The sequence below is a fragment of the Tyto alba genome, unplaced genomic scaffold (assembly GCF_018691265.1).
Source record: "Tyto alba isolate M040663 unplaced genomic scaffold, T.alba_DEE_v4.0 Super-Scaffold_42, whole genome shotgun sequence".
Lineage (NCBI taxonomy): Eukaryota > Metazoa > Chordata > Aves > Strigiformes > Tytonidae > Tyto > Tyto alba.
Window position 1 is genome coordinate 20,835,472 of NW_024881318.1, and position 26,918 is coordinate 20,862,389.

The 26,918-nt window shown below is 41.7% G+C and overlaps 1 protein-coding gene and 1 long non-coding RNA gene across 3 annotated transcripts in view; both read left to right on the plus strand.

The window, feature by feature from the left end:
- On the plus strand, window positions 1-1,483 carry LOC116965522. Its single transcript, XR_004409432.1, has 3 exons — window positions 1-196; window positions 775-915; window positions 1,420-1,483. It is a non-coding gene; the product is annotated as an uncharacterized LOC116965522 (long non-coding RNA).
- A 7,685-nt stretch (window positions 1,484-9,168) lies between these two features.
- PARP8 (poly(ADP-ribose) polymerase family member 8) overlaps window positions 9,169-26,918 on the plus strand; it is a 122,420-nt gene continuing 104,670 nt past the window's right edge. For both annotated transcript variants that reach the window (XM_033009025.2, XM_042804692.1), the window contains exons 1-2: window positions 9,169-9,884; window positions 10,757-10,811. In XM_033009025.2, coding sequence (XP_032864916.2) covers window positions 9,794-9,884; window positions 10,757-10,811 — 146 coding nt within the window. In that variant the 5' untranslated portion in view covers window positions 9,169-9,793. The remainder of the gene's footprint in view (window positions 9,885-10,756; window positions 10,812-26,918) is intronic.

The window sequence follows — 26,918 nt, forward strand, 5'->3', positions numbered from 1 at the left end:
TCCCCTCTCTTGAATCAGCATGTTACTTAACGTACAGTTTTGTAATAAGCCACTTCAAGAGATGATCTTGTTGAAAATTGCTTTTTATGTATACCTGATTTTTGGTTTCAATCCCTGCACCAGCTCACTGGGTGTTTGCACAAGCTTCAGTGCTGGTCTAGCAGAGGGACTCAAGACATGCAGCTGAAGGCAGAAGGTAAGTGGACTGTGGAAGCTTGAACTTTCATCAGAAATTTCATGTGAAATTTCATCATTGTTTTGGGGGAGGTAAAGGGGAGGGGAATGAAGGAACTACCTTATAGAGTATGTTGCAGTGACTGTTATTTACATTCACGTATAAATTCATACTCCATGTTTAGTCTGGTTTGTTTTGTGTTTGTTTTTTTTTTTTTTTTTTTTTTTAATCACTTTATCCTCTTTTGTGTTTGTTTCCCTTCTTGTATGTATGCTTAAAAATCTTCTGTTTTACAGCCATTTTCATTGATCACATTTTGTCCATTTGAGAAACATGGCCCTGGAGAACACTAACAACTATGTCAATCAAATGTTTTTGTGAGAGTTAAGGATTTCCAAGCTCCAGCAGTGCACAAATTATACCTCATTTTCCTGGACATGTCTCTTACTTATTTCTTCTTTCTTTTTAGGAGAGTATCAAGAGTGATATATGAACAATAGCTCTTTTTATCAAGTAAAAAATGCCTTCTAAGGGAGATCTTGAATTACTTATTCTGACTAGTTATATTGATCTTTTTTTTTTTTTTTTTTTTCCCCCAGCGGAAAATAAGCTTCTCCTTCATTGAGTAAATGTGGCTAGTGCATTTACTCCAGACAGGGGAAAGCTGAACTGAGTTCCTTCCTCTTCGGGAGACAGACATTAAGCTTCTAAACAGAGTACCATAAATACCCAGCCCTCAGGTGAGCGCTCTTGCTCTGCAATTGTAAAACTGTTTGTCTAAATGAAAAGTACGTTGTGCAAGGGCCTGGAATCCTCACGAGTGAATGTTCAAATAATGGAGCTGAGAGTTCATTACTTCTCTGTTTCCATCAAGGCAGAAACAAAACCAAAGCTGGCTTCTGCCAAGTATTCCAGCTAGGGTCTGGGGCAATTTTCTAGAGTTGGGTGCTATTGTTGAAGCTGTTTTACCTTCTATAAAATACTTCAATAAATGTCAAGAGTCCAAGACATGACATCAACATGAGGCCTCCTCAGGCCTTGTAAGCTACAGAAGAAAAAGATGTTTCTTCATAGTGCAGTTTTTGTCAAAAAAAACCCTTTTTGTTTCAGTCTGGAAAGATCAGTTTTGTGGTAAATAGACCAGAAGTTCTGTATCTCCTATTTCAATCACAAAAAGAGAAGACAAAAACAAGTTTAGCTTGATACAACCCCAATATGATTTTCCTTTTTCTTTGATTCAACAGCAGAAGTCCCAGTTGAAAGGACCCCAGAATGCTGAAAGACCTTCACCCTGGCACTTTTACAAATGTATGTATCCCACCTTCAGTATTTAAACACTTCTGTGTGAACAGCTATCAAGTACTTACTGTATTGCTTGAAAACTGCTCACTCTAATGTTTTTAATAATTTATAGTACTTTATATATGATATGTGTTGAAATTATATTACATAATATTGTGTCTTTCTTGACCATGTAAACAAATTAAAATAATTTTATGGCTCAAATGTAAATACTAATACTGGTACCAGAATTATCATAGCTGCATATTGACATCACCCAATAAAACAATCCTGCTGAATATTTTTTAAAACAAGCAGGTATAAGGGGTGGGACTATAGCCAAATTGTAAGGGAATTGTAAATGTCTCCATGAATTATTTTTCCTACTATTTACACAGCTCTGCTCTAGTGACTGAGTTTACTGAAATGCATAAATCAGTGCTGAGTATTTTAGGAGTCTATCCAGCTGTATTCCTCTTTTAGCATTCTCTTGTCAGTATGAAATATTGTGCCAAGAGCCATATCTTTGTAGTTTACAGAATTTAGATAATTATGTAGGAAGATGAAATATTAATTTAATGAGAAAATAGAAATAGGGTTTATAGTACAGAACTGTCCATAGCTGCATTAAAAAAATCAAGACACAAGAGCTAAAATAAATCTCCTTATGTAACATTTTACCACTGTTTTACACACCAAAACCTCACAGAGCATCTCTATAAAACTGAAATAGCTTAAAGACGAGGGACATATTAATAATTGATTTCAGGGAATGGCAAATGTATAAAGAAAAGTTTGCTGAAGCATTACCAACTGATTATTTTACAGGAAATCTCTTTTCAACCTTGTAATATTTTTAAAGATTTATGGGTTAGCCTTATGGTTTTCAACATTTTGAAAGAAAAAAAGGAAAGCATCAAATGTAAAATGATATATAAAACCATAAAATGACTGAAGTTTACATCAAGAAATCAATAGTAATGACCTAGTTTCAATTGTGGCTGTTTTTGTATACAATTCACACAGAGCAAGAATAGTTGTGTAATGGAGTTAGTCTGTTTATACAAGTATACACTTTTATGTTGTGAATGTTAGAAGAACTTGGTCTCATACTACACAAGCTTTAGTATAAACACACTGTAAGCCTTGTAAAAAAACCCTATCTGTCACAGACAGCTCATCTACATTTTGTAATATATTTGATAGGTGTTTATTGGTGTTAGATGAGACAAAATAATACAAAGTTCAACCAAAACAGATGGGGCTGCAACAGGCCTTATAAAATGGGTTACTTCACTGCTGGCAGCCTAGATCTCATTTCAGAGAAAAATCAAAGCAGAACTGAGGAAGAAGAAGAAAGATAAAAGGTCACAATAGGTGATCTGAAAAACACACTTAATCCAAAATCTTTTTTGTGTGTGTTTTTCCTCATTAATTTTGTGTGTTTGAAGTGATATGGCACTCCTCTGGGCATAAGGCAGAGGAATTGCTTACAAGAGGGTATCTTTATTTAATCTTAGGATATAGACTTGATCTTATTGCACGTTTCGTGTATCCCCTTCCTCGATTCCCTGCCACATTGTAGATTTACCTCAGACAGATCTTTTTGTTGTAAATATTGCACACTTTCTTTTCCATTTGGTATAAATGTCCCCGAGGGGTGTCAAGTTTTGTTTCATTGACACTTCTTCTGTTTCACCCATTTCCTATCTTGTGGACTGCCAGCAGTCTCACCACTGGACATCTAAAGCCAGTCATCTACTGAAAGGCCTTCTGAAGTTAGCACACCATTTTAAAAGGAAATACATCTACTTGGTATGTGGTAAGCATGATTTTGTACAAAGTGCAGCATATACATGAAAGGGAGTGAATTTGTTTCTCCAAGTACTTCGGTGTTTTTGATTTGTAATTCCACAGACTTTTTGCCTAAGATTTTTTTTAAATTGTTCCAGTCTGCTTGGGATATAGCAGAGACTGCAGATTTACTAGTTTAGGTTATGCTGCTATTTAGCTTAACAGTGACTTCTGTATTCTGGGTACTGTTGGCTCACACTGCACTTCAGTGTTAATGTAACAGGGAAACCAGGGAATGGGTTGACTTGGAGTAATCATGAACATGGCTTGCAAGGAAACTAGCTGGGTAACTACCAAAAGATACGGTCATTGGGATGAATACTGTACATGTTTTGGATGTGTTTCCTAGCAGCTAAAAAAAGAAGCAAAAACCCACACAAGGTACTCCCTTGTATGAGTTTAATGTTACATACAATGTCTTACCTATTATTTATAAAGAAAAAATCTACTCTGGCTCCTGCCAGGCTACACAACTATTTTACCAGATGAGAAACAACCATAAAGGATGGCCTATAAACAGTTAAAAAGCCAAACCCCTTTTCTTAGCCATAGGGGCACTGGACAGGAGACTGTGGGAAAAGTGGCTAAGGAAGACACCAGAATGGAGTCTGAAAGTTAGGCTGTTATATGCAAGTTTGGGATGCTTTTGGTGAGTTGGATGAGACAGTTGCATACGCTTATTAATTATTGTAAATGTGACTTTCTTTTATGTTTAGTTCCTTAAGATTAAAGAGTGCCTTGGCTTGAGAAGACTGACTGAACATTGCATTAACCCCTGGTTCCAATCTTCTGAAGAGAAAAAATGCGGGCACCCAAATCTAATTACACCTGAGGTTAAACACAGTCAGTTGTGCTGCAATAGCTGAGCAAACACTAAATGAGCTTGCCTGGGTACAGGAAGCAATGTAGTTGCAGCATCATGAAACTCTGCATGTGCTAATTTTCCCTCCTTTTCAACTTCTCATTTAGTTTGGTCAGAGATCAAACAGTACCCCACAGCTTGCAGTATAAGTAAGAAGAGTCCTCAGTTTCTAGGGGCTAATCTTGCAAGGTGCTGAGTGCTTCCCACCATATCAATTTCTGCTAAACTGAGAGTCCTTGACAGTTCCTTTTAATTTGGGGTTACAAATTCTTAGTTAAAATCAGGCACCTGTTGGCTGCAGTGGAGGTTGTTATAGCAGGAGATGATCAGTACCTGGTAACAGATGGTGACATGGTGAATCGTATTTACTGTTGCAGAAAATGGACTAAATGGAGTGTTTTTAGCAAAGTAAGTATTTTACAGTTTGAGTACTTTCTGGCATGACTCTGCAATTAAGAAATTGCAGTCTGGATATAGGCTACAAAGTAGTTTTGTTTTAATGCTTCTTAACCATGTATTTGCTCAGCAGTTGAGAAATTTGACAGTAGTAAGTTCATCTGCAGTAAATGACAGCAGTAATACTACAGATTTCAGAAATAGCCTGTACCCACGAGCCATTCACTAAACATTAGAGGAAGCAGTGCTTACTGTGCTGTCTGTGGCTGTAAATGCAGCTATTCCATGAGCATATCCAAGCCATCCAGGTTCCCTGCTGCTGTGAATAGGAGCAGTAAAGCTCTTGGGAAGGGGATTTAGAATACTTGTAAAGGGAGCATAGCCCATGGCCAGGTAAAGAATGGAGCTGAAATTCTGCCTCTCCCCATCCCCCCCCAGCTTAGATGCTTATCTGCACTCATGAGATAGTCGTCTGGGACTGATTGGGAAGCCATTTGTTATGCTTAGGCAGGATGGTGTACCTTCAGCACTCATCCCTGCTTGACCTTAGGGCACAGCTGGTAAGGGACAGTTAGCGTCAACATAATGTCAGCCTATGAGTATACACTTGCAACTCTCAACTTCTAGAGAAATATTCTAGCTACTGGGATGCAGAGTAATCAAGATGGATACCCCATTACTTGCCTTACTGAGCATTGGCACTTTCCAGCCAGAAATGTCCACAATTAATGGGAATAACAAGTATGCTGGCAAGCAGCAACTCACTTCAGGAGCTGGGAGGGAACAGGGTTCCCTTCTGGATTTGTTTTTGACAGACATCACATGGATAAAAGCTTTAGAAATATTCCTGCTTACCTCTCTTATAAAACTCCTGCCGCTGTAGAAAAAGTTCCATTTTAGCCCTCTTCCTTGAGATGCTCATGAAGTGAGCTGCCAAGAGTGAAGTGGAAAAGGGAAATGGAATGGATAGGATAGACAGAAGTAAGAGTTGAAAAGAGGGAATAATGAGATGCACTGGAAGAAAAAATAAGGTCTTAATGGTGTAAGAGTTATTGAGGAAAGCAAAAACAAATAGGATAAATGAAGCTAACAGGCAGAGACTGAAAGATGAGATGACATTAGTGAGGGAGGAAAAAAAAAACAAATTAAAACCATCATTTGAAAGTGTAATGTTAAGAGTTACAATAAATTGTGTTGTCATTTGGAACTCTGATGGCATGATTTATTGAGCATTGCCAGGGGCATTTATTATGCCAGTAACCATAGGCATAGCTGTTGTGGGCCTCAGTGACATCTGGAAGGAGGAGTACTTGGTCTTTGATGGAAAGTTAGAGGTCACTGTCATAGCAATCCACACGTCTGTGTGTAGCACCTGCACATCCTTTTGTCTTGTTTGAAGTGACTATTGCTGCTGTTTAATATATTTAAAAAAAAAAAAAAAAAAAAGAAAAAAGCACCAAACATTTGCTTTGGAAATTTCAACACTGAATTGAAAAAAATTAGCCTAGCCTTGGTCCTCTGGCACAAACTTCAATGCTTTTATCTTTTTTTTATCCATTGCTATTAAAAAAACCCAAATAAAATATGTAATGTTAAAATGTTAGCTGAAGTTTTTTTCACCCTGTAGGCTAGATGAGAAAGGTTAAAATAGTTTTTAAAAACACATGGAAGATTGGACAGGTGATGGTTTAAGATACTGTTTCATATAGTAATCTAAGTCATTAAGTTTATATCACGCAAAAATATTTTAAGTTTTTATTAAGAATTAAGCAGTATTTTAAGTCATGTTACTGATGCCATTTTAACTGTCATTCTTCTTTAAAAAGCAAAGGCTTTTTATCAATGGACCAGTGCTAACCCACTCCAAAAATCAGTTAAGATGCTCTACTCACAGTGAAATTCAATCTTAACTCATGATTTGTCCATCCTGGTAGTGTTTTTAAACCAAGTCATCACAGATTTACAGTGATGACCCAAAGAAGCCAAGGTATTTATAACTTGATTTGAGTGACTTTGTTTCAGTGGCTTTATTATGGACTGCTTGTGGCTGCACAGAGTGGCAATGACTGCTTGGGTGGACAACTGAGAGCAGTGGGGTAGAGAACAGCTGACTTGAAACCTGTCTTAAACTGGAAGAGGCTTAAAGAAAATGAACTATAAACTCAGAGTGTTTACTTGAATATTACATCAGAACACTAGGTTGTAACTACCAATAATAGAGTTCTTCTGAAAATTATACTAAAGCTTGCTAAACATTTTTTTATGCTTTGTGTCACTTTTCTGTTGATGGGAACAGTTAAGTGTTGCTCCTACTTCTCTCACAACGCAGTGCCTGTGTTTGCAGACTTTAATGCCACAGAGTCATTTAGAAATGACTATGTCATTTTGAGGAAGCTTACTGGAAGGGGTAGCATTGTGGTTCATGCCGCAAGAGTGAAATGCTATTGATCTTTTAAATGTTCCACCTCCCAGAGCTCACTGTCTACAGACATCAGTGAGCTTTGCTGTATTGGTAACTGGCAAATAGTCCTTGAAATTAGAGAAAAAGCAGAGGTTTCATTTGTTTTGTACTAGAGGGGTTTTTTTTGAGCATATAAAAGTGGTTACAGGCTTTTGTTACTTTTTTGAAGTGCCGATGGCAGTTTTGTGTTTTGGAGGGTTTTGGATCCTTTTCCTTATCTCTGCCCTTCTGAACACTCTCCCATAGTAGAAATACTGTACAGAAGCCATATTGCATTGCCCTGAGTTCTGTATATTCCCTAAAATGTCAAGTCTGCATATTTTTGTTTTTCTTAAGACTTCTGTGTTTTTATGTAACGTGTTTCAAAAAATATATTCTCACATAAATTTTATATTCACGTAGTTCCACAGATTTCAATTTTTACTTTATTTACACCTATATAAATATTTTCAGGTTCCCATGAATACAAACATAAAAGTTGTGTTTCTTTTTTACTTAATTGGGGTAATCAGTTCAGTACAATCCAACTGAGCTGAGATGAAAGGGAGACAAAACTAGAAATGACCTGAGGGAATTTTCAAGACTGAAGAAGCAATTGGAAAGACATACATTGAATTCCCTTGAGCCAAGACCACTACTTCCAAGACAAACTGGCCTATTGTTCATGAAATTACTTGTAAAGCTCTAAATAAAGTTTCTTCAAGAGGGTGGTATAATGTACATAGTTACAGGGATTACAGCAGGCATACAGATCCTGTTGCAGTAGCACTTAGGGCGACTGGATGTGAGCAGTTTGTCAATCTTTAGAAACATAGGGATCAACTCTTACTAAAGATTCACCTTCATTTTCTAACACTTCCATTTTCAGTATTTTAATCAATAGAATGACCTCAATATATAATGTAGTATTTCTTCACTGAAATCAGCCATTCCTGCTGTAACAATACCGGAGGCATCAGGTAAATCATGGGCCAGATTGGCTCAGAATCTAGAAATTTAAAAGCCACTTGCAATAAATAACAATAAATGGACTAAATAACCAACCATATTTCCAGACTTTTTGTTCGGTTCTCAGGTAATGACTGTGTTTGTCGTGTGTTTGAAATCAACAGTACATGATTAATACAGACTTGCCTAATAAAAAAGACTACAGCGACTGAGCTCACTAGGGAATAATCCATGGGAGATGTTTAGAGCTGAGTACGTCAAAATTGAATTTTGTGTATAATCTTTCCGTTTTTTTTAATCAAACCGGTTTCTACTACACTCACACCCGTTTTTCTTAATTATTCACTCTGCACTTTGATGAAGATTATTTGGTTTTGCAGCCTTGACCATTCCTTCCGGGCTGTACCACGGTTATTACTTTTATTACATTAGCACCCGAAGCCTCTCGCCCGGATTAGCGCCGACAGCCCGCGCCCCCTCCCGAAGTCTTCAGGTTTGAGAGAGCGTGACTGAAGGCTGAGGAGAGGGGAGCACGATTAAAAACCGCGGCGGTTAGAGAGGGACTACTAACACGTCAATGCTCTTTTTACTGGGTCCGTGGGCACGCATCCCCGTCGCTAGAGCGGAGGCAGACAGGGGATGGCACTCTGCTAAGGGTGGGCTGTCCGGTTTCCCTGCCCGGGGAAGGGCCCGGCAGACGAGCTCTGCCCGCAGAGCCACCGGCGGGCGCTCCCCCGCGGCGGCGGTCAGGAGCGCAGCCGCCGCGGGGGCGGAAGAGCGCGGCCGGCGGCGGGGAGAGCCGCATGGGAGTCGCCCGCCGAGCCGGGAGCCGGGGGCGGCTGCCGTGGGAAGGCTCCGCGGACCACATGCCCCCCCCCCCCCCCGTCCCCCCCTCCACACACCCCGTCGGAGCAGGGGCCAAGCGGGAGCCGCTCCCCCGGCCCGGCGGACCCCGCCCGGCCGCGGAGCGACCCTCTCCTCCGTGCCCCGCCGGTGCCGGCCTGGCGGCCGCCCCGCCGCCCGGATCTCTTTCTATTTGCATCTCTCCGCCGCTCGGGAGGAGGCGGCAGCCTGTGCCCGGGGCCTGGGCGGGGGGAGGAGGCGAGGGCCGGGGCCACCGAGCCCGCCGCCTCACGGGCCGCCCGCCCGACTCTGTGCATCCGCCTCTTCCTTCCCCCGCGCCGCCTCCGCCCGCCGGGGGAGCCGCCGGGCGCCGTACGTGCCGGGCCGGGAGCGAGGGGAGGGTCTGCGGCTCGGCGTCGCCGCAGCAGCGCCGGCCCCGCCGCGCCGCCTGGGACCGGGTGCGGGCGCCGCCGCCTCCGCGCTGCTGCTGCGCGGCGATCGGCGCTGCGGGCGGGAGGGGCAGGGATGTGAGCGGTCGGGTCGGCTTGGCGCCCCCCCCTTCCCCCCACCCTCCTCAGAAAAAAAAAAAAAAAAAAAAAAAAAAAAAAAGAGCAAACCAGCCAACCAACCCCAAAAAACCCAGAGGGCGTGGGGGGTGGGGGGATCCCGTCTCGCCGCCGCCACCCTCCGCTGGCTCTATTGTGAGGAAATTGCCATTCGCTGGCAGCGGCGGCACATCTGGGCGGGCACATCTGGGCATGCAACATCGGCTCCTGCCGCCTTCCTCGTCCGTCCTCCAGCCGGCCGAGCGGATCCCTCCGGGCCGCGGGGGAGACTCCTGCTCGCCACCCCCAGGGTCCATCTTTCGGACTGAATATTAAAAACTGGCAGCGAAGGGTGGGGGGTGTGTGTAAATAAAGGCTGCTCTTTTTTTTTTTTTTTTTTTTTTTTTTTTTACCTTGGGATTTATTTCATGGGGATGTATTCAAGACAAGAGAGGATTCAGAAGGATATTGACGTTGTGATCCAAAACTGCAAGGCGGAGAAGGACTGCCTGTTTGCAGGTGAGTTTCCCTCCTGGGCGCCAGGCTGGCGGTGCGGAGCTGCCGCCACTCGCCCCAAACCCCGACACCCCCCCCCGCCCCCCCCGCCTCCGCTCCCGCCGCGGCGCGGCTGCCCGGGCTGTGCCCGTGCCCTTCGCCACCGTTCCCGGGATCAGGGGGCCGCCGCCGAGCCGCCGTCTGCCTGCCCTCAGCCCCTTCCTCCTCCTCCTTCTCCTCTCCCTCCTCTCCTTCCGAGGGCATGTGAGGGCAGATGAGACCAGGCGCCGGCCGGGAAACGGGAGTGTGTGTGTGTGTGGGGGGCATCCCGAGTCAGGGAGCGTGGCAGTGGCCACACGCGAAACCGGGCGGGCGTGAGCGTGGCGTGTGCCTGCCCGCGGCAGCCTGGCGCAGCCCGCAGCTCTTGGGGCGAGCGCGCAGCCGAGCGCAGCCCCCGGTGCTTTTTGCTCCGGCGGGCGGAACGCGGCTTTTTCCGGGCGGCCGGACTCCGGCCGTTATCCCCGCCCGGCTTCAGGAGCGGCGGCACGGCCGGCGGTGAACGCCCGCCGCTCGGTGCGAGCGTCCCCTCCCCCGCGGGGTGCCGCGGCTCCCTTGCCGGCGCGGTGCCGGCCGCGCGGAGCCGCCGCGGGAGCCCGGCTGCTGGCTGCCTGTTGCCGTTTCTGACAATGGAAATCCCTGCTGTTGCCATAGCACCGGGCACTTGTTGCGAGGGCGGGGGGGGGAGATGCTGCATTTCCTCTGATTCACCCCGACACCCTCCCCTTCCCCCCCACTCCCCCCACCCCGTGTTGGTAGCTGAATGCTGGGCTGTAAAACCTCGGCTATTCCAGCCAAAATAAAGAGAAGTTGTAATAATGCAGCTCTTTGTCTTTCAGATTTCAGGTACTCAGACGCCACCTTTACGTTCACCTATATTGGAGGCTCCAAAAGGTACTTTTTTTTCACAGTAATGACTTCATTTCCCGCTGGCAGTGAGGTGCAGTTTTTCAATACCATGGCAGGCTTTTTTGTTTCCTTTTGCAAGGAGGATCAGTAAATCATCTACCTTCATGCAAATGTAAACTGAGGAGGAAGTGTCGAGGGAGGTGATCAGAAAGGTGATCCTAGTTGTCCAAGGCTTTTTCCTCTGTGCGCTGCTCTGTGAAGTTTCACTGTTTTTTTGTTGTTTTTTTTTTTTTTTTTTTTTTTTAAATTTATGTGGATATGTAGAATTTCTGCTGTACGTAAACTTAACAGAAACACAACAAAGGCATCAAAATATTGTATAAAGTTAATTAATGCTAAAAACCTGAGAAAAGTTACAATTTTAATAACAAATAGGCCAAATTTCACATCAGCACCTTATTGTCTTGCATGAGAGCCATATTTAGTTCCATGACAGATGCAGGACTGTTTGCAGTTGACCAAACCAAATTCCTGAAATATTAAGTGAAATATCAGTATAGCTTATAAGGCTGAAAAATGTTTCTATTGAATGCTAGTTTAAATATTATTTCTAGGTGTTTCTGAGCTTTTGGTTATAAACTGGTGTGTGCATGTACACATTTTTTAATTGTACTTCAGCATCTGTTGTATCTTTTCAGAAGGAAATATACATAAAAGCTTGAACACATCCTTTTCATTTCACTGACTCTTGATCACCTTTTACTTAATAAGGTGTTAACAGTATATGTTAAGTTCTCTTTTCTCTTCTCTCTTCTCTGAGTTTTATTAGACTTGGCAAGAAGTTTTGTTTTTTTTTGCTTGTTTATTTTAATTTTACTTTTTTTCTCAGTTCATCTGACATCTTCAGCAGTTGGTTTTCTTTCCTGGGGTATGTCAGGTTTAAGTACTGTATTCTTTACAAGGGAACTTTTCAGTGCAGGCAGCATTCCCACAGCCATTGGTTTTCCCTTGTGCATACTTCAGGGTCTGGCTGCCCGACCAAGCTCCCAGATGGTCCCCAGGCTGTGAGATTGCTCAGAAAAATGCTTTCCTACCTCACTATCCTGCCTCTTCCTTCTTCTGGAAAAGACAGCTTCTGTCATTTTCAGTGGAGTAGAATAGTTCGCCCAGTAGCTTAGAATCAATGTATTTTTAGGTTGCTTGTAGTATACTCTTTCATTTAAGGTTTTAGTATATGTTTTGTTTTGGTCTTTTTTTAAAAAACAATTTTGAAAGGCTTGACACAGTAAAAATTACATAGCAGAGATATTATTTATCACGGAATTAAAATGATTTAAGTTGAAATTTACTCTGCACTGTTTCTAAACCAAATATTGCAGCAAGAAACCAGGAAGTGAAACATGTCTATTGTTTTCATTTTCCAAGCTGAATAAAGTAAAAAGCCTAAGGGCATAACGGATGGTAAACAAACTGGTTTATACATGTTGAAACAAAATGTCGCTTCTACAAGGAAGATGGAAGAGGGCCTTAGATCTCACAGCATTGAAGTTTAACTGAGGTCAGCAGTTACTTCAGAAACTATTGCTTGGAAACTAGTCTCAGGACCTTGAAACTTCAAACTGAATTGAGAAACAAACGTTATGTTTACAGAAACTGATGAAAGTGGGCTGTTACTTAGAGCACACTCAAATTTTACCTTCCTTTTGGCATTTTAAGGATATTTTAAAAGTATCCTTTGGGATAAGGGTTTCATCCTCTCTGCTTGTTTGTATTGTGATTCAGAAGGATATTTTGCAACATTCTTAGTGTACAGTGGTGTACTCAGTGGCAGGTTTATGGTAGTAAGCTCTCTTGTGAACTACATAAAATGAAAACCCTAAGCCTTAACTATTAAGAGCAAAACTTCATTTTGTGCTTAGTGGTTTCTTCTTAGAGAAGGTGCTGGCTGAGCAGCAGCTGTACTGTACCATGTGGAGCATTCGGGCAAGTCTCCAGTATAGGGTCAGCAGCAGTGATTTGTAGGTGGTAACAATTTAGGAGAGCATAAGGCTATCTAAGGATCTTTTTCTTGCATTTGGCCATGATTTTTTTCTTAGTGCCACTGTTGCAGCTGTGAACTTCCTGAGTGGTGACCCCATTTTTTGACTACTGCACTCAAGAATTGTCCTGAAGTGACAAAACCTCTGTTAGCTCATGACCATTGACTTGAGTATCAGCTGACAGACCTTGTCTAGTTGCTTCAGATATTCAGACTGCTGACTTTGTTTCTGAACCAAGAGGAATGCAGGCTTTTGAGTAGTGGGCAAAGGAGTGGGTGTTCACTGGGTGGATGTTCAAACCAACAAACACTTAAATGAGTAAAAGTAGAAATTATGTGTAAGGAAGATTGCAGTACTTAAGCATGCATTAGCTGTGCTTGGAACTAAGTCTTTTTCATCCTTTATTTCCTTTAGATGTTCCTTTAGTATGTGTAGTATGGCTTTGGTCTAGCCATTGTGGTTAGATACAAGAGCAGAAACCCTTGAAAGAAGTCTGTGTCTTCTTTTTGAGGAGGATTCTTTGTCTTAGCCTTGTATAAAGGCAGGTGACAGTACTAGCAGGTTAGAAATCAGTTGTGGTTTAACCCAAGCTGGCAACTAAGCACCATGCAGCTGCTCACTCATTCCTCCCCTCCATCCCTGGTGGGTTAGGGAGAATGAGAAAAAAAGTAAAAAAATCATGGGTTGAGATAAGAACAGTTTAATAACTGAAATAAAATAAAATATGCTACTAATAAAATAATAGTAATGATAATAATAATAATAGTAATGAAAAGGAAGATAAAAAGAGAGAGAAATAAAACCCAAACAAGATGAGTGATGCACAGAGCATCACTACCCACTGACTGGTGCCCAACCAGTCCCAAGCAGTGATCAGCACCTCCCAGCCAGCTCCCACCAGTTTATACACTGAACATGACATCCTATGGTATGGAATATCCCTTTGGCTAGTTCGGGCCAGCTGTCCTGACCATGCTCCCCCCCAGTCTCCTTGTGCACCTCCTTGCTGGCAGAACATGGGAAACTGAAGAGTCCATGACTTAGGTTAAGCGCTACTTAGCAACAAGTAAAACATCAATGTGTTATCAACATTATTCTCATACTAAATCCAAAATACAGCACTGTACCAGCTATTAGGAAGAAAATTAACTGTCCCAGCCAAAACCAGGACATCACTGGGGGATTTCCTTTGCATACTGTAGTAGCCTCTAGTGCCCATTAAGTCCATTTATCCATGATCTTTATAAACTCAGAGCCAGATTCTCAGTAAATCAGTCCATGGAAGTCAGTGTACAAGTATTACTTCAGTTATGATGAGGACCTAAGGTTTATTTGTCTTTGTTCTTTAAACTGTTAAGTTCATCTGTGTGAGTTTTCTTCTTGGAGGCAGCTTCTCTGACTTTATCTGATTTTCCCCGTTGCTTGGATTGATTGCACAGCCTCTTCCTACTTTAGTACTACTCAAATATTGAGGTAATACATAACCACGCTGCAGATCAATCCAAATAGATGGTCCTGATCTGGAGGACATTTATCATTGCTTCAGTGGAGTTAACTTGGATTCCCACAGTGAAGTGCTGAACCAAACCCTGAGGGCATGACTTAGCTTTTGTTTGAGTACAGAGATTCCAGAGAAACCAACTGAGAACTATTATTTTTTTATTCTTTATATAGACCTGTTCCAACATTTGACCTTTAGGTGATATTAAGCTATTATATTGTGTAAATAATCTATGTGTAGATGATCACTGGATGAGCGTAAATATGCCTTGAAGAGGTTCTGCATTTGCAGGATTTTTCTTAAAAAGTTAGAGTGGAATAATCTCTGTAAGTGTAAACATATTTGTATTGTATGATTTACCATAAATAATCATTTACCTATGTATTTCAGTTAAATTTCACTATAACATTTTTAAATTTTTTTTTTTTTTGAATGCACTGTGTTCACACTTCCAAATTATTATAGTTGTTTGACACTGCAGAGATGGTTCCTGGTTTGGCAAGACTGCAATTTGCAATTTATTAGGGAAGCACATCTTTGTACATACTGTGGGTACTAAATATGGGGTAGAATGTTTATCAATTTAGTAATTTTTAATTTCATTGTCAGGAAGCAGTAAGTAGGGTGATGGATTTCTTACAAAGTGAGGTGTTCATTCAGGTGCTGTGACTCTGCAAGATTTACTCTTCTGTAACTACATCTGGCAGAAGATCAGAAAAGGCTGGATGTTTTATGTTTTTTACAGTAGGATTTAAAAAGGGTATTTAAGTGTGAATATGTAGAGTTCTCATTTTTTTAAAAAGAATCTCTTGTTTCCTTTTTCCTCTTTTCTGCCCCTTCATGAAACATTGCTCCTCCAGAAACCATGCAGGCTGAAAAGAACTGCTGATCTGTCACCTTACAAATAAAAATGCATGATGCTCTGAAGTTGTTTTCACTTTATATGTCATTTGACATGGTTTACATAGAAGCAGCGCTTGGTTGTCCTGAATAAAAGATACTTTTTTTTAATGCTTTTCTCACCAACCCCTCCTCCCCCCCTTTTTTTTTTTTTTTTCCAGAGGCTAAACAAGGACATAGTATCAGTCCTGAAATACTCTTCATTCAAATATGTACTTAACTGTCATTGGCAGGGAGTGACAATGACAATAAGGCTGTGCATGATAACAGATCTAATACTGAAGTATATTTGTAAAGAAACTAGATAAGACCTGTAAGAACTGAACACACAGATAAATTTTTGTCAGCAGAATTCCCATCTCCTATTTGCACAGTGGACCTTTGTGTTCTGCTTTCCCTAGTTTAGCACAATGATTATCACAATGGCAGTTCTGAAGAAGTAAGCAAAGCTGAATTTTGCTCTGAACTAATTATTTATTTTTGCTTAAAATAATGACAAATTGTTAATTTATGCTGCTTTGATTTTGAATATTTGGCTTTTTGTTTTCTATTCAGCGTTACACGTAGTGCTTAATATTGTAGCATCAAAAATTCTCCTGTAAACTGATTAATTAATTCCCACCTCACTGTAGTAGTGAAATACTTCACAGCTGGGGAGCTGTGCCACTGAAAGAGTAACTAAATTGTTTGTGGCTCTATAGCTAGAGAATAAAACCAGTATATGAAGTCCTAGCACATTATCATATAATCATAGAATGGTTTGGATTGGAAGAGACCTTCAAGGTTATCTAGTTCCGCCCCCCCTGCCACAGGTAGGGACACCTTCCACCAGACCAGGTCACTCAAAGCCCCGTCCAACCTGGCCTGGAACCCTTCCAGGGAGGGGGCAGCCACAGCTGCTCTGGGCAACCTGGGCCAGTGTCCCACCACCCTCACAGGGAAGATTTTCTTCCTTACATGTAAATCTACCCTCTCCGTTTAAAACCATTACCCCTTATCTTGTCACTACACCCCCTGATAAAGAGTCCCTCCCCACCTTTCCTGTAGCCCCCTTTAAGCACTGGAAGGCCAATGTTAAGGTCTCCCCAGAGCCTTCTCTTCTCCAGGCTGAACAGCCCCAGCTCTCTCAGCCTGTCCTCACAGGGAGCTGCTCCAGCCCCTGACCATCTTTGTGGCCTCCCCTGGACCCCCTCGAGCAGGTCCATGTGCTCCTTGTGTTGGGGTCCCCAGAGCTGGACACAGCACTGCAGGGGGTCTCATGAGAGCAGAGCAGAGGGGCAGAATCCCCTCCCTCGACCTGCTGCCCACACTGCTCTTGATGGAGTCCAGGACACGGTTGGCTTTCTGGGCTGCAAGTGCACACTTGCTGGCTCATAGTTAGTTTTCCATTCACAAACACCCCCAAATCCTTCTCCGCAGGGCTGCTCTCAATCCACTCATCGCCCAGCCTGTATCTGTGCTTGGGATTGCCCTGACCCACGTGCAGGACCCTGCACTTGGCCTTGTTGAACTCCATGAGGTTTGCACAGGCCCACCTCTCCAGCCTGTCCATGTCCCTCGGGATGCCATCCCTGCCCTCCCGCGTGTCACTGCACCGCACAGCTTCGTGTCGTTGGCAAACCTGCTGAGGGTGCGCTCAGTCCCACTGTCCATGTCGCCAACAAAGATGCTAAACAGCACTGGTCCCAGTACCAACCCCTGAGGAACTTCATGTGTCACTGGTCTCCACATGGACATCAAGCCATTGACCGCAACTCTCAGAGTGTGACCATCCAGCCAATTCTTCTCCCACTGAGTGGTCTGTCCATCAAATTCATGTCTCTCCAATTTAGAGACAAGGATGTTGTCCATGACAGTGTCAAATGCTTTATGCAAGTCTGGGTAGGTGATGTCAGTTGCTCTTCCTTTATTCACCAACACTGTAACCCCCATCCTAGAAGGCCATTAAATTCGTCAGGCATGATTTGCCCTTAGTGAAGCCATGTTGGCTGTCACCAGTCACCTCCTTATTTTCCATGTGCCCTAGCATAGTTTCCAGGAGGATCCACTCCATTATCTTGCTGGGCAAAGCGGTGACACTGTCTGGCCCATAGTTACCCATGTCTCCCTTTTTTCCCTTTTTAAAAATGGTGGTTATGTTACCACTTTTCCAGTCAGTGGGAACTTCAGTGGACTGCCATGACTTCTCAAATATGATGGATAGTGGCTTAGCCACTTCATCTGCCAGTTCACTCAGGAGCCACAGATATATCTAATCTGGTCCATGGACTTGTGCATCTTCAGACTCCTTAGATGGTCTTTGACCTGATCTTCTATAGTGGGCAGTTCTTTGTTCTCCCAGTCCCTGCCGTTGTCTTCTGTGACTTTGGGCAGTGTGGCTGGAGCACTTGTTGGTGAAGACTGAGGCAAAAAAGTCAATGAGTACCTCAGCCTTCATATCCTGGGTAACCAAGTTTCCTGTTTCCTTCTGGAGAGGGCCCACATTTTCTCTAGTCTTCCTTTTATCACTGATGTACCTGTAGAAGCTTTTCTTGTGGCCTTTGATATCCCTGGACAGATTTAATTATATCAGGTCTTTGTCTTCCTTAACCTGTTCCCCAGCTGCTCGGACAGTTTCTCTGTATTCCTCCCAGGCTACCTGTCCTTGCTTCCATGCTCTGTAGGCTTCCTTTTTGTGTTTGAGTTTGTCCAGGAGCTCCTTGTTCATCCATGCAGGCCTGCTCCTGAGCTTGGAGGAGGTGATCCTTGAATATTAACCAGCTTTCTTGGGCCCCTCTTCCCTCCAGGGCTTTATCCCAGGCTACTTTGCCAAGCAGATCCCCAAAGAAGCCAAAGTCTGCTCTCCTGAAGTCCAGGGTAGTGAGCTTGCTGTGTGCCCTCCTCGCTGCCCAAAGGATCTTGAACTCCCCCATTTCATGGTCACTGCAGACAAGGCTGCCCTTGAGCTTCACACTCCCCACCCGCCCCTCCTTGTTGGTGAGAACAAGGTCCAACATAGCACCTCTCCTCCTTGGCTCCTCTATCCCTTGGAGAAAGAAGTTATCATCAACGCATTCCGGGAACTTGCTGGATTGCTTATGCCCTGCTGTACTGTCCCTCCAACAGATCTCGGAGTGGTTGAATTCCCCCCATGAGGACCAGGGCTTCTGAACATATGTCCACCAGGTCTTTGAACCATTTGATGTTAAATAGATACAGATAAGGTTTTTTTCCCCTTTGGTGGTATGCCCTACTGCTACTTACGTGAATTTAATAAAACTGCTTACATGAGAGATTCATTTGGTGAATAATTTTGAAATTCTGGTGTTACTCTGATAACACTGAAAGTCTTCAGTACAAAAAAAGCTGTGAAGTAAAATGGGTTTGGGCCAATTGATGTGTGTTTTTGTCTTAAAATTTATGTTCATTATATACACTAGCAAAAAAACAACTGAAAAACATGTTTTAAACCGAAACATAAAATTGTGTTCATCAAAATGGAACGCTTTTCTGAACATTTTGATTTTTTTCTTTCTTTTCCAAAGTTAACTAGTCTTTTTTGGATAGTTTTAACCTACCTCCTGTCAGGTTCATTGCGTAGCAGTGTGTTTACTGGCTATGCAAGTTGGACTGTTCCTTTTGGAAGCAGTGGTGGCTTACATAAGATGAAAGTGTCCATGGAAATATGACTTAAGATGATGAGAAGACAATTGTTATGGAATCCATTGCTCTGAATGGTTTTAATTTAGCTGGAATCAGTTTTATGCAGTGTTTAGGAATCACTGGTGCAAGTACAGTTCATGTCCTGTTGCTGATGGCTGATGGCTGTGCTTGACTTTGTGTTCAGGTTATTAAATATGTAACTGCATTCTTAAAATCTAGTACAGTAAGAGAGGGGTGAAAATTAGATATACAGCTGGTACTTGGCTGTCTGTTTATTGCTGTTTCAAAATACCTGGAAGATTGTACATCATCTTTCAATTTTAACTTTCCTGTCAAATAGGGCTTAACATTTTCACTGGAACTGCACCATTTCCTGGGAGAGAAATCTGTGATACGAGACAGGAATCTAGTTTAGCTATAACATGACAAGCATTGTGATTTTAATTTCTTTGTTAAAGATTCTGTAGATGAAGTACTGTTGAATACAGCCTTGGGTACTTTTAAAAAACAGTTTTGTGTCCGGTATTAATTAAGTTTCAGTTTTAAAATCTCTCTTTAAGACAAGCATTTTCCATTCTATGAATTCCTGCTAATGTACGTATTCTGACTTTATTCTACCTTCTGATATTGGCAGTGTGTAGTACGTGCATGAAACCTACCCATACATTCCTATAGATAGATTTTGATAGATGTAACAAGAATTACAAGAAATTCAGTAGGTATGATGTAACAAATGATTAATCCTAAAAAGAGATCTAGTAGAACACTATAGTAAAAAAGTCATTAAGTGCAACGTTGAGGGTTTGTGAAAAGCAAAATCAACACCATTCTACCCACGGTCTTACTGAGCTCGTCTTTTTTTGATGGCCTTGTGTCTGACAGATCCTTCTTGCCTTGGTGTTAGAAAATCAGTGCTGCCTGAAATTAACACGGTCCCCATCACTGCATCTTGTAAAAACCACATACTTCAGGGAGAGTATGGGCTTGTGGCAATCTCTTACTGGTCTGGTGAAGTGAGTGGCTGTCCTCTTTCAGCTGCCTTCTGCACTGATACTAAGAACAATACATTCAAATTGTGAATGTTTACCTTTCAGTGAGGAAAATGTGATTTTAGGCACTTCAATGAATGGTCTAGTTTTCAGAAGTGCCAAATTCCCACACCACGTAGTGGTCTCAGTATTACTGTGCATTGCTTAGCCCTTCTAAAAAGCTTCCCAATCTTTATGCAGGTGTTTTTGTTCTACAAATGTATGCACTATTGTTTGAATGGTTCACCAGCAACAAAGTTGGGAAGAGTGCTTGAATGTCTTTACAGAAAAGTTTTCAGTCACTTCTTTCTCTGCCTTCATCACATATTTTAACGTATTAAGTACCTAAAAAAATACCCGTGGGCTGTCATTGTTAGAGTGTTAATGTGATAAGACAAATAAATTTGAAAGCAGAGTTTACTCTGACAAAATTAATTCAGATCACTTTTCGGTGTATTGGGACTAATGCCATTTCTGGCTTTTCCTGCTAGTGTCTAATAATTTCTCATATTTTTCATTGCTCATAAATAAAGAGCCCAAGATACCTGTTGGCATATTTTTTCCATGGATTAGTTACTGTGCAGAATATGAATTCTCATTTGAGTCACAGTCTAATCTCTCAGAGTCAAAATACCTACTTTAATAAGCTTTAGCACCTAGAGGGAAAGTAAATTTTAAGCTGCTGGAAGAGTTCACTTTAGTTACAATTAAAACTAAGAAAGGGATGAAACACGAGTAAATTTGGAAAAACTCCAATGTATAATTCTGCCTTGGCATTAAATAAATCCCACTTAGGTGGACGGCTCTTAAGAATTAATGTCCCCCTTTGCTACTGGAGGGTGGAGATTTTTACAGATGTTTGACTGAACCGGCCTCATCTGAGGAAAAGGAGCTCCTTTTAACAGGGTAAAACTGACTTACGAAGATAAGCCTACTATCCTCTGCAGCAATACCTAGAAAATCTCACTGAGAGGGACTAAACAAGCTATGGAAGTAACATCTTCCCCTGACAGCTTTCTGCATGCTCACACAAGATTGCATCCAGCTCATTTCTATGGGAGAAAGAGAAGGGAAGAGCCTTGCCTAAGGACCAGGAACAGTTGTTGCTTTTGTGAGTCAGATTTCTCCCAGGAAGGACTCATTATCTCGAGGGAGCTTTATGTCAGACATTGTGTTCCCCTACTTCAAGGGCTAAACACCATCATACATGCTGTTGGCATTACGTAATCTCATGGAAGTCATGGTCTGCACATGCTCATGTAAGGTAACAGGCAGAAAACAGTCTTGGGTAAAGGTTGGAGGGTGAGCATCTTTCTGTAGCTTGTTTGAAGGCGGACTACCTGTGTGAGCTGTATGGAAGGCTTTGGCTTCTCCTGGGTGTTGTAGAAGGCCGTGGTGTGTCCTGGCAATTACGACTGAGCTGAATCACTTCTGAGGCAGACTTCAGTAGTGCTCAGAGGGAGCCTGTCTGCAGCAAAGAATTGAGGGCAAAGAAGCCCAAAGAAACCAGCAAGCCCTCCAGACATCTCCTTCCAGCCTTGAGGCATTGATCAGAAATAAAAGGGGCAACAGCATGTTTTCTGTGTAATGAAATGTACTGTTTTCCAAAAGAGAGTGCAAAAAAAGGTGATACACCATTTGTAGAAAGTAATATATAGTGAAAGAAAAAGTTCCTTTCAAACTGTGTAGCATTCTACATTTCGTCTCATATAGGTTGCCATCTTGAAATCTTGTTGCTTTAAACAAATGTTCCATTTTATGTTTATAGATAAGAATTTTTCATATTTTAAAAGCCAAGCTATAAGGCAGGATTACTTTGCACTGTTCAGCTGTCATATTTCATATTTCTACTCAATAAGGTGTTTGTGACAGACAGCATTTGCTCTCAAATAGAAGAAATAGCCTATGAGTTAGACATGGAGTTATAGGTCATTAGCTTTTCTGCAAATGGTAGAATGTTGTTTGTTTGTTTGTTTTTTTAAATTTTATTTTGTGGTATCACTCATTCTTACCTATTCTTTTTTCCTTAATGCTGAAAAATTAATCTTTGATGGGGAGTTCTCACCCTATAATAATCATACATACAGCAAAATATGAAAAACAATTTGGAAGCTCTTCTGTCAGATTAGGACCTGGGGTTGATAAAGTTGTTAAAACAGGAAGCACTTCATTGTCATAAAAGTACTTGCTGATAGTCAACTTCTTGATCTCAATTACAGCTGTATAAATCCGGAATAATTCCACTACTGTGATTGGGGCTCACTTGGGTCCACAGCAATACTGCTGAATTTTTGATTTGGCCCTGACTATTCCTAAAGAATGGAAATTTAAGTGATTTTGTTTGGGGAGGAGTTATGAAGACCCGGGTTTTGTTTTCTGCCATCTTTGCAGATGTATTCTCATTTTTGAGTACTTTCCTGGATGGTGGGAGAGGTGCAATTTATCCAGGGAAAAAAGCTTGCTTTTATGTATTTTTACCAAGTCGCTGGCATTGCAAAGGGCACGGACAGAAGGTCGGTTGTCAAAACCATGCTTTTATTCCCCTGTTTTTTTAGGCTTAGTATCTGAAAACGTGGTTGTCACAGAGTCCTCTTCTAAGAATGTAATTTGCTAGGCCACATGAAAACCTCTTTACCTGTCACTCACTCAGAATCAGTATTAAACCTCAAGCTGAGCCCCAAAATGGTTTCAGAGCTCTTTGTAGATACAACCATTAACTGAAATAGAAATGGTGATTTATTCACAAGGTCTATTCTGTGAAAACAGCTAAAAGGAACATATTGACTTTGTTCAGATTAAAACTGTGTGAAATCAGGTAATTTCAGTATATATATGTGCAAAACAGTGGAAACATTAAAAATAAAAAAGAGTTTTACAGTATTTCAGAGCAAAAAATGTAACCTTCCAGTATTAAAAACTTCAGGAAAATATCTGTTTGGTTAATGCCTTAGTATGGCAGTTGTGGACACTATCAACAGCCTTCCCTTATACATAGGGATTTATATAAATGAAGGTAGTGTACTGGTTCAGTACAGTTCTATGAACGTTATATGACATCTTTTGTACATGGTTGTGGCTCTAATGGAGTTACAGCTGAAACCTGACCTTATTAATACTTTTAATTTAGAGAATAATTTTGCTGTAAATACTTCTAATGACTGTCTAGAATAAGGCTAGTTAGGCTTGCATAAAATTTCAGTCATAGGATTTTGTAGGCTTATATGTTGAAGAAGGACTCGTTTTTTATCAGTGGATGACAAGAACAGTGAAATTGTATATGTTTAGGTGGCAACAGGAAGAACATAACCTCTGCAAGAATCTCCTTGGGCATATACTAGTTTTGTTAATTCAGGCCAACAGAGGTTTTAAATCAGTTTTGTACTGGTCTATAGAGTATGAAGTAAAGAGTCACAATAAATAGCCCACCAAAGATGCAAGCTCTCTTGCCTTTAGCAGACCTATGTGCACATACTTTTTTTAAATTTTTTTTTTAAGTACCTGTATAACAGAAGAGGAGCATTGCCTTTGGCATACCAACCTGCTTTCTTCACATTCCCTGTGCCAGATTTAGCTGTTGATGGAATTTTTACATCAAACTTCAGCATTGGTTACAGCTGTTCCACCTTCATTACTGAAGTAAAATTGCATGGAATTAGCAGCCACCAGTTTAGTTCTTCTTGTTAAGTTATTTCACTTGGTAATCTAAGGACATTTACAATTCCACGTTTTGGCTGTTACATTTTATTTCTTTGTTTTGATATTATTATTTAAAATGACAGACTGTGGGAAATTCTAGCGTTTATTTGGTTTTAGCTATGTATAGTGAATGAAAAGAAATTCATACTATAGGGAGTAGATGAGTGAAGGGAGACTACAGGCTCTTTCTGTACCTGAATTTATGTTTTACTGATGTGCTTTTGTTTTAGATTGTCCCTCCTGTGATGAATAATTACTTACTATACTGTTTCTGTGTTTAAACATCAATAACTAGATATTAAAAAATACTACTCCATAAATGTGTTTGTCTTTATTTAAGGCATAAAGAAACACATTCATCCTTAGTTCAGCTAAAAACTGACCTTGCCAAGGACAACAAACACACAGAGATACTGAGTATAAGTACCTTTTACATCTAGCACTGTCTGGCTTCAAAGCAGGAATGGATGCGTGGAAGACGCTGGCCTCCCAATGTGCTAATAGGATAGGTATTTGCTGTCCATGAAGAGAACAGGAGTGGCAGTTACACAAGTCAGGATAACAATTACAAAAGCCATTGATTTTGCTTATAGAGGGCATAAACTGATCGTCACTTAGGGTCAGGAAAAGCTTTTACCCTGGCTACAAGGTCCTTCCTCATTCTCCTATTAGTAAGACATCATCAGTCAACAGCACAGTGGGTCAAGTCTTTGAAAGACCCCTGTGAAAGGTGGCATGACTTGTCTGACATGGCAATTTGTAAGGCATGTTTCTAGGATATTTCAAGGTACGTAACAATTGCAGAACTTTCCGCCATAAGTGCTGAGCAAATAATCATAAATTGCTGGTGTTAATGAGCATTTTGCCATTACTCTGGCTGCTTACAGCGTATTCCCATCTGTATTTTGTCCCAAGTTATTTCTCTATTGTACTTCATGTGATGTAACTTTATTAACATGTTCTCAGCTAATTTCAATTGACAAATTGCCATGGAATTCAGTAAAGTCATGCCAACTTACAGCACTGAAGACCTGTCTGTAATTGCATTCATCTTGTTAAGGAAGTTTAAATAGAGCAAAGCTAAATATAAATGCAGTATGTTATCTTTATTGCCTTCTAATAGAATAGTTTAGTATATGCATGATTAGTTACATACTAAAGTGAAATTACACATAATTTGTGTTTGTACTTTATGTGACAGGACAAGTTTAATGGAAAGTGAAAACTGAGATATTAATTACGTTCTTTGGGAATGATTTGTATTGAACTGGGGAGATGACACCAGAATGGGGCAGAGATGCCTGTAGTGATAGAGACTTGAGAAGTCTTCCCACCTGGCAAACAGATATTCTCAGCAGTGTGGCACTTGAGGCTCAGGGTTGCATGTGGTGCAACGCCATGTGCAAAGGCACTAACCAAGACACTGCACTGATCTCTTTTTTCACTTTCAGTGCTACAGTGAGCTTGACAGAGCACTTGCCTGTATGTGTGCAATGCAGATGTTCCCACAGGATCCCTCTGGCACAAGGAAGGTCTTGTCCCACAGAACATACCACCTCTGCACTGCCCCTTGAGAGATAATGATGACTTCAATCTGTAGAAGTTAGAATAGGTTTCACACCAACCCTGACCATGCCTTTTCCATTTTGGCTCTGCCACTGGAGAGCATAGACTCCTTACAGTTGTCTTTCCATTCCTTCCCTGTTTGTCCTTTCTCTCTTTCTTCTGGCCTTTTGTTTTCCAGAGGTGCTCAGCATACTGATTTATTCTAACAAAAACTGGTATCTGTTGTGTTCCATTGAAGCAGACAGACGTGAAATAGTTGGTATTAAACAACTATACTACGCAAGTTAAGAACATGGAGCAGCTATAGATCACTTATCTCCCACCTCTCTTCAGATTACATATATATATATATACATATATATATATACACAATATATATCCTACAATGCTTGTTTCAGTTCTTGGGAAGTGTCACTAGAATAACAACAGGTGCCTAGACTGTTAATCAGAGTGATCACATGTTCAATGCTGTTCGTTATTCTGGTTTTGGTGTTGAATATGTGGGTGGCTAGATAAAAAAAAAAAAAACAAATGACTGCTGAAATAGTTGCAGCTGCAGCCCGAGTTGTTTGCTGATTTAGGTTTAAAAATCTCTTTTAGCCGTGATGTCTTTGAGGTTTCTGTTGTGCCTATGTAAGACTGAACAGAGATGTTTAGAAAGAGTATGTATTACAGATCTTTCACTGTAGATGCTGCACAGGTGCAAGAATGCATTTTAGCTTAAACCATCAAAAGTTGTAAGGTCCTATGCGTTATAGAAAATGTTTCAAATAGAGCTGCAAAGCAAATAATAGATATTGCTTTATATGGCTTCCCATTCTTCACTTTACAAGCTACTTACTCTTTAAAAAGCACTCTTCATGGGCCTTTGTGAGTCTCTCTCCAGTAACTGTCTTTTAATTCTCTTCCCCAAATGTTGGAAATATTGTGATATTTCCATCAGTAACAATGTACATTTCATTAGGTGCATAGCGCTTCTAATTGTCACTCTGCACTTCCCAGATTGTTCAGTACTTGATTTGGGGGTCATTACAATATTCTTTTCATGTAACCAGTAATATAACTGCTTGAGGGTGACTTTTTGCCCTCTGTGATGCCATTTGGGGTTTTCCTTGTTTGGCTTCTGCTTTGATTTGTAATGATGTAAGTGACGGATTAAAGACATCCTGTTGCAAACTTGCTGGTGGAGTTTCACTAGTGTGAGCTGGGCTCCTTGGGTCTGTCTGTGTCTTTTTAAGGGTCAGGTTTGAAAGCCGGGTTTGCCTGTTGTGCAGATCACAAGCCCCGCAGGCACAGGGGGTGTGGAGCTACCCTCGGCACACAGAACCTGTACAGCTGAGGCAGTCTGGTGGACTGGTGTGCCGGTAGGTACAGGCGGAGGAATGGACCAAGGACTGTGCCCAGCACAACTGTGTAAATGGAGGGAGGGTGAAATTCTTGTGCATATACCCTGTCTGAAGGCTGCTCTTCCACACCTCAGTCGATGTAGCACTGGGGCCTGACCTGACGTGACCATCTTTGATGAGATAGCTTCCAGAGCAGGACGGAGAGCTGCTCCAGGCAGAGGGGCATGGCTGTGGGGCAGAGCCTGGCAGCCGGCCGCCCGAGCCTGCGCTGCTCTCCTCCCGCACCGGGACAGGCGGGATGCATGGCAGGAGGGCAGGTAGCAAAGCTCCGCAGCACCATTCAGTGGGAGTCGGGTCAGGTAAAATAAATAATTTACTACTCCAGTGAAATAATACGTGGCAGGGGAAAACCCTTTTGTTGCCAGCCAAAAGCT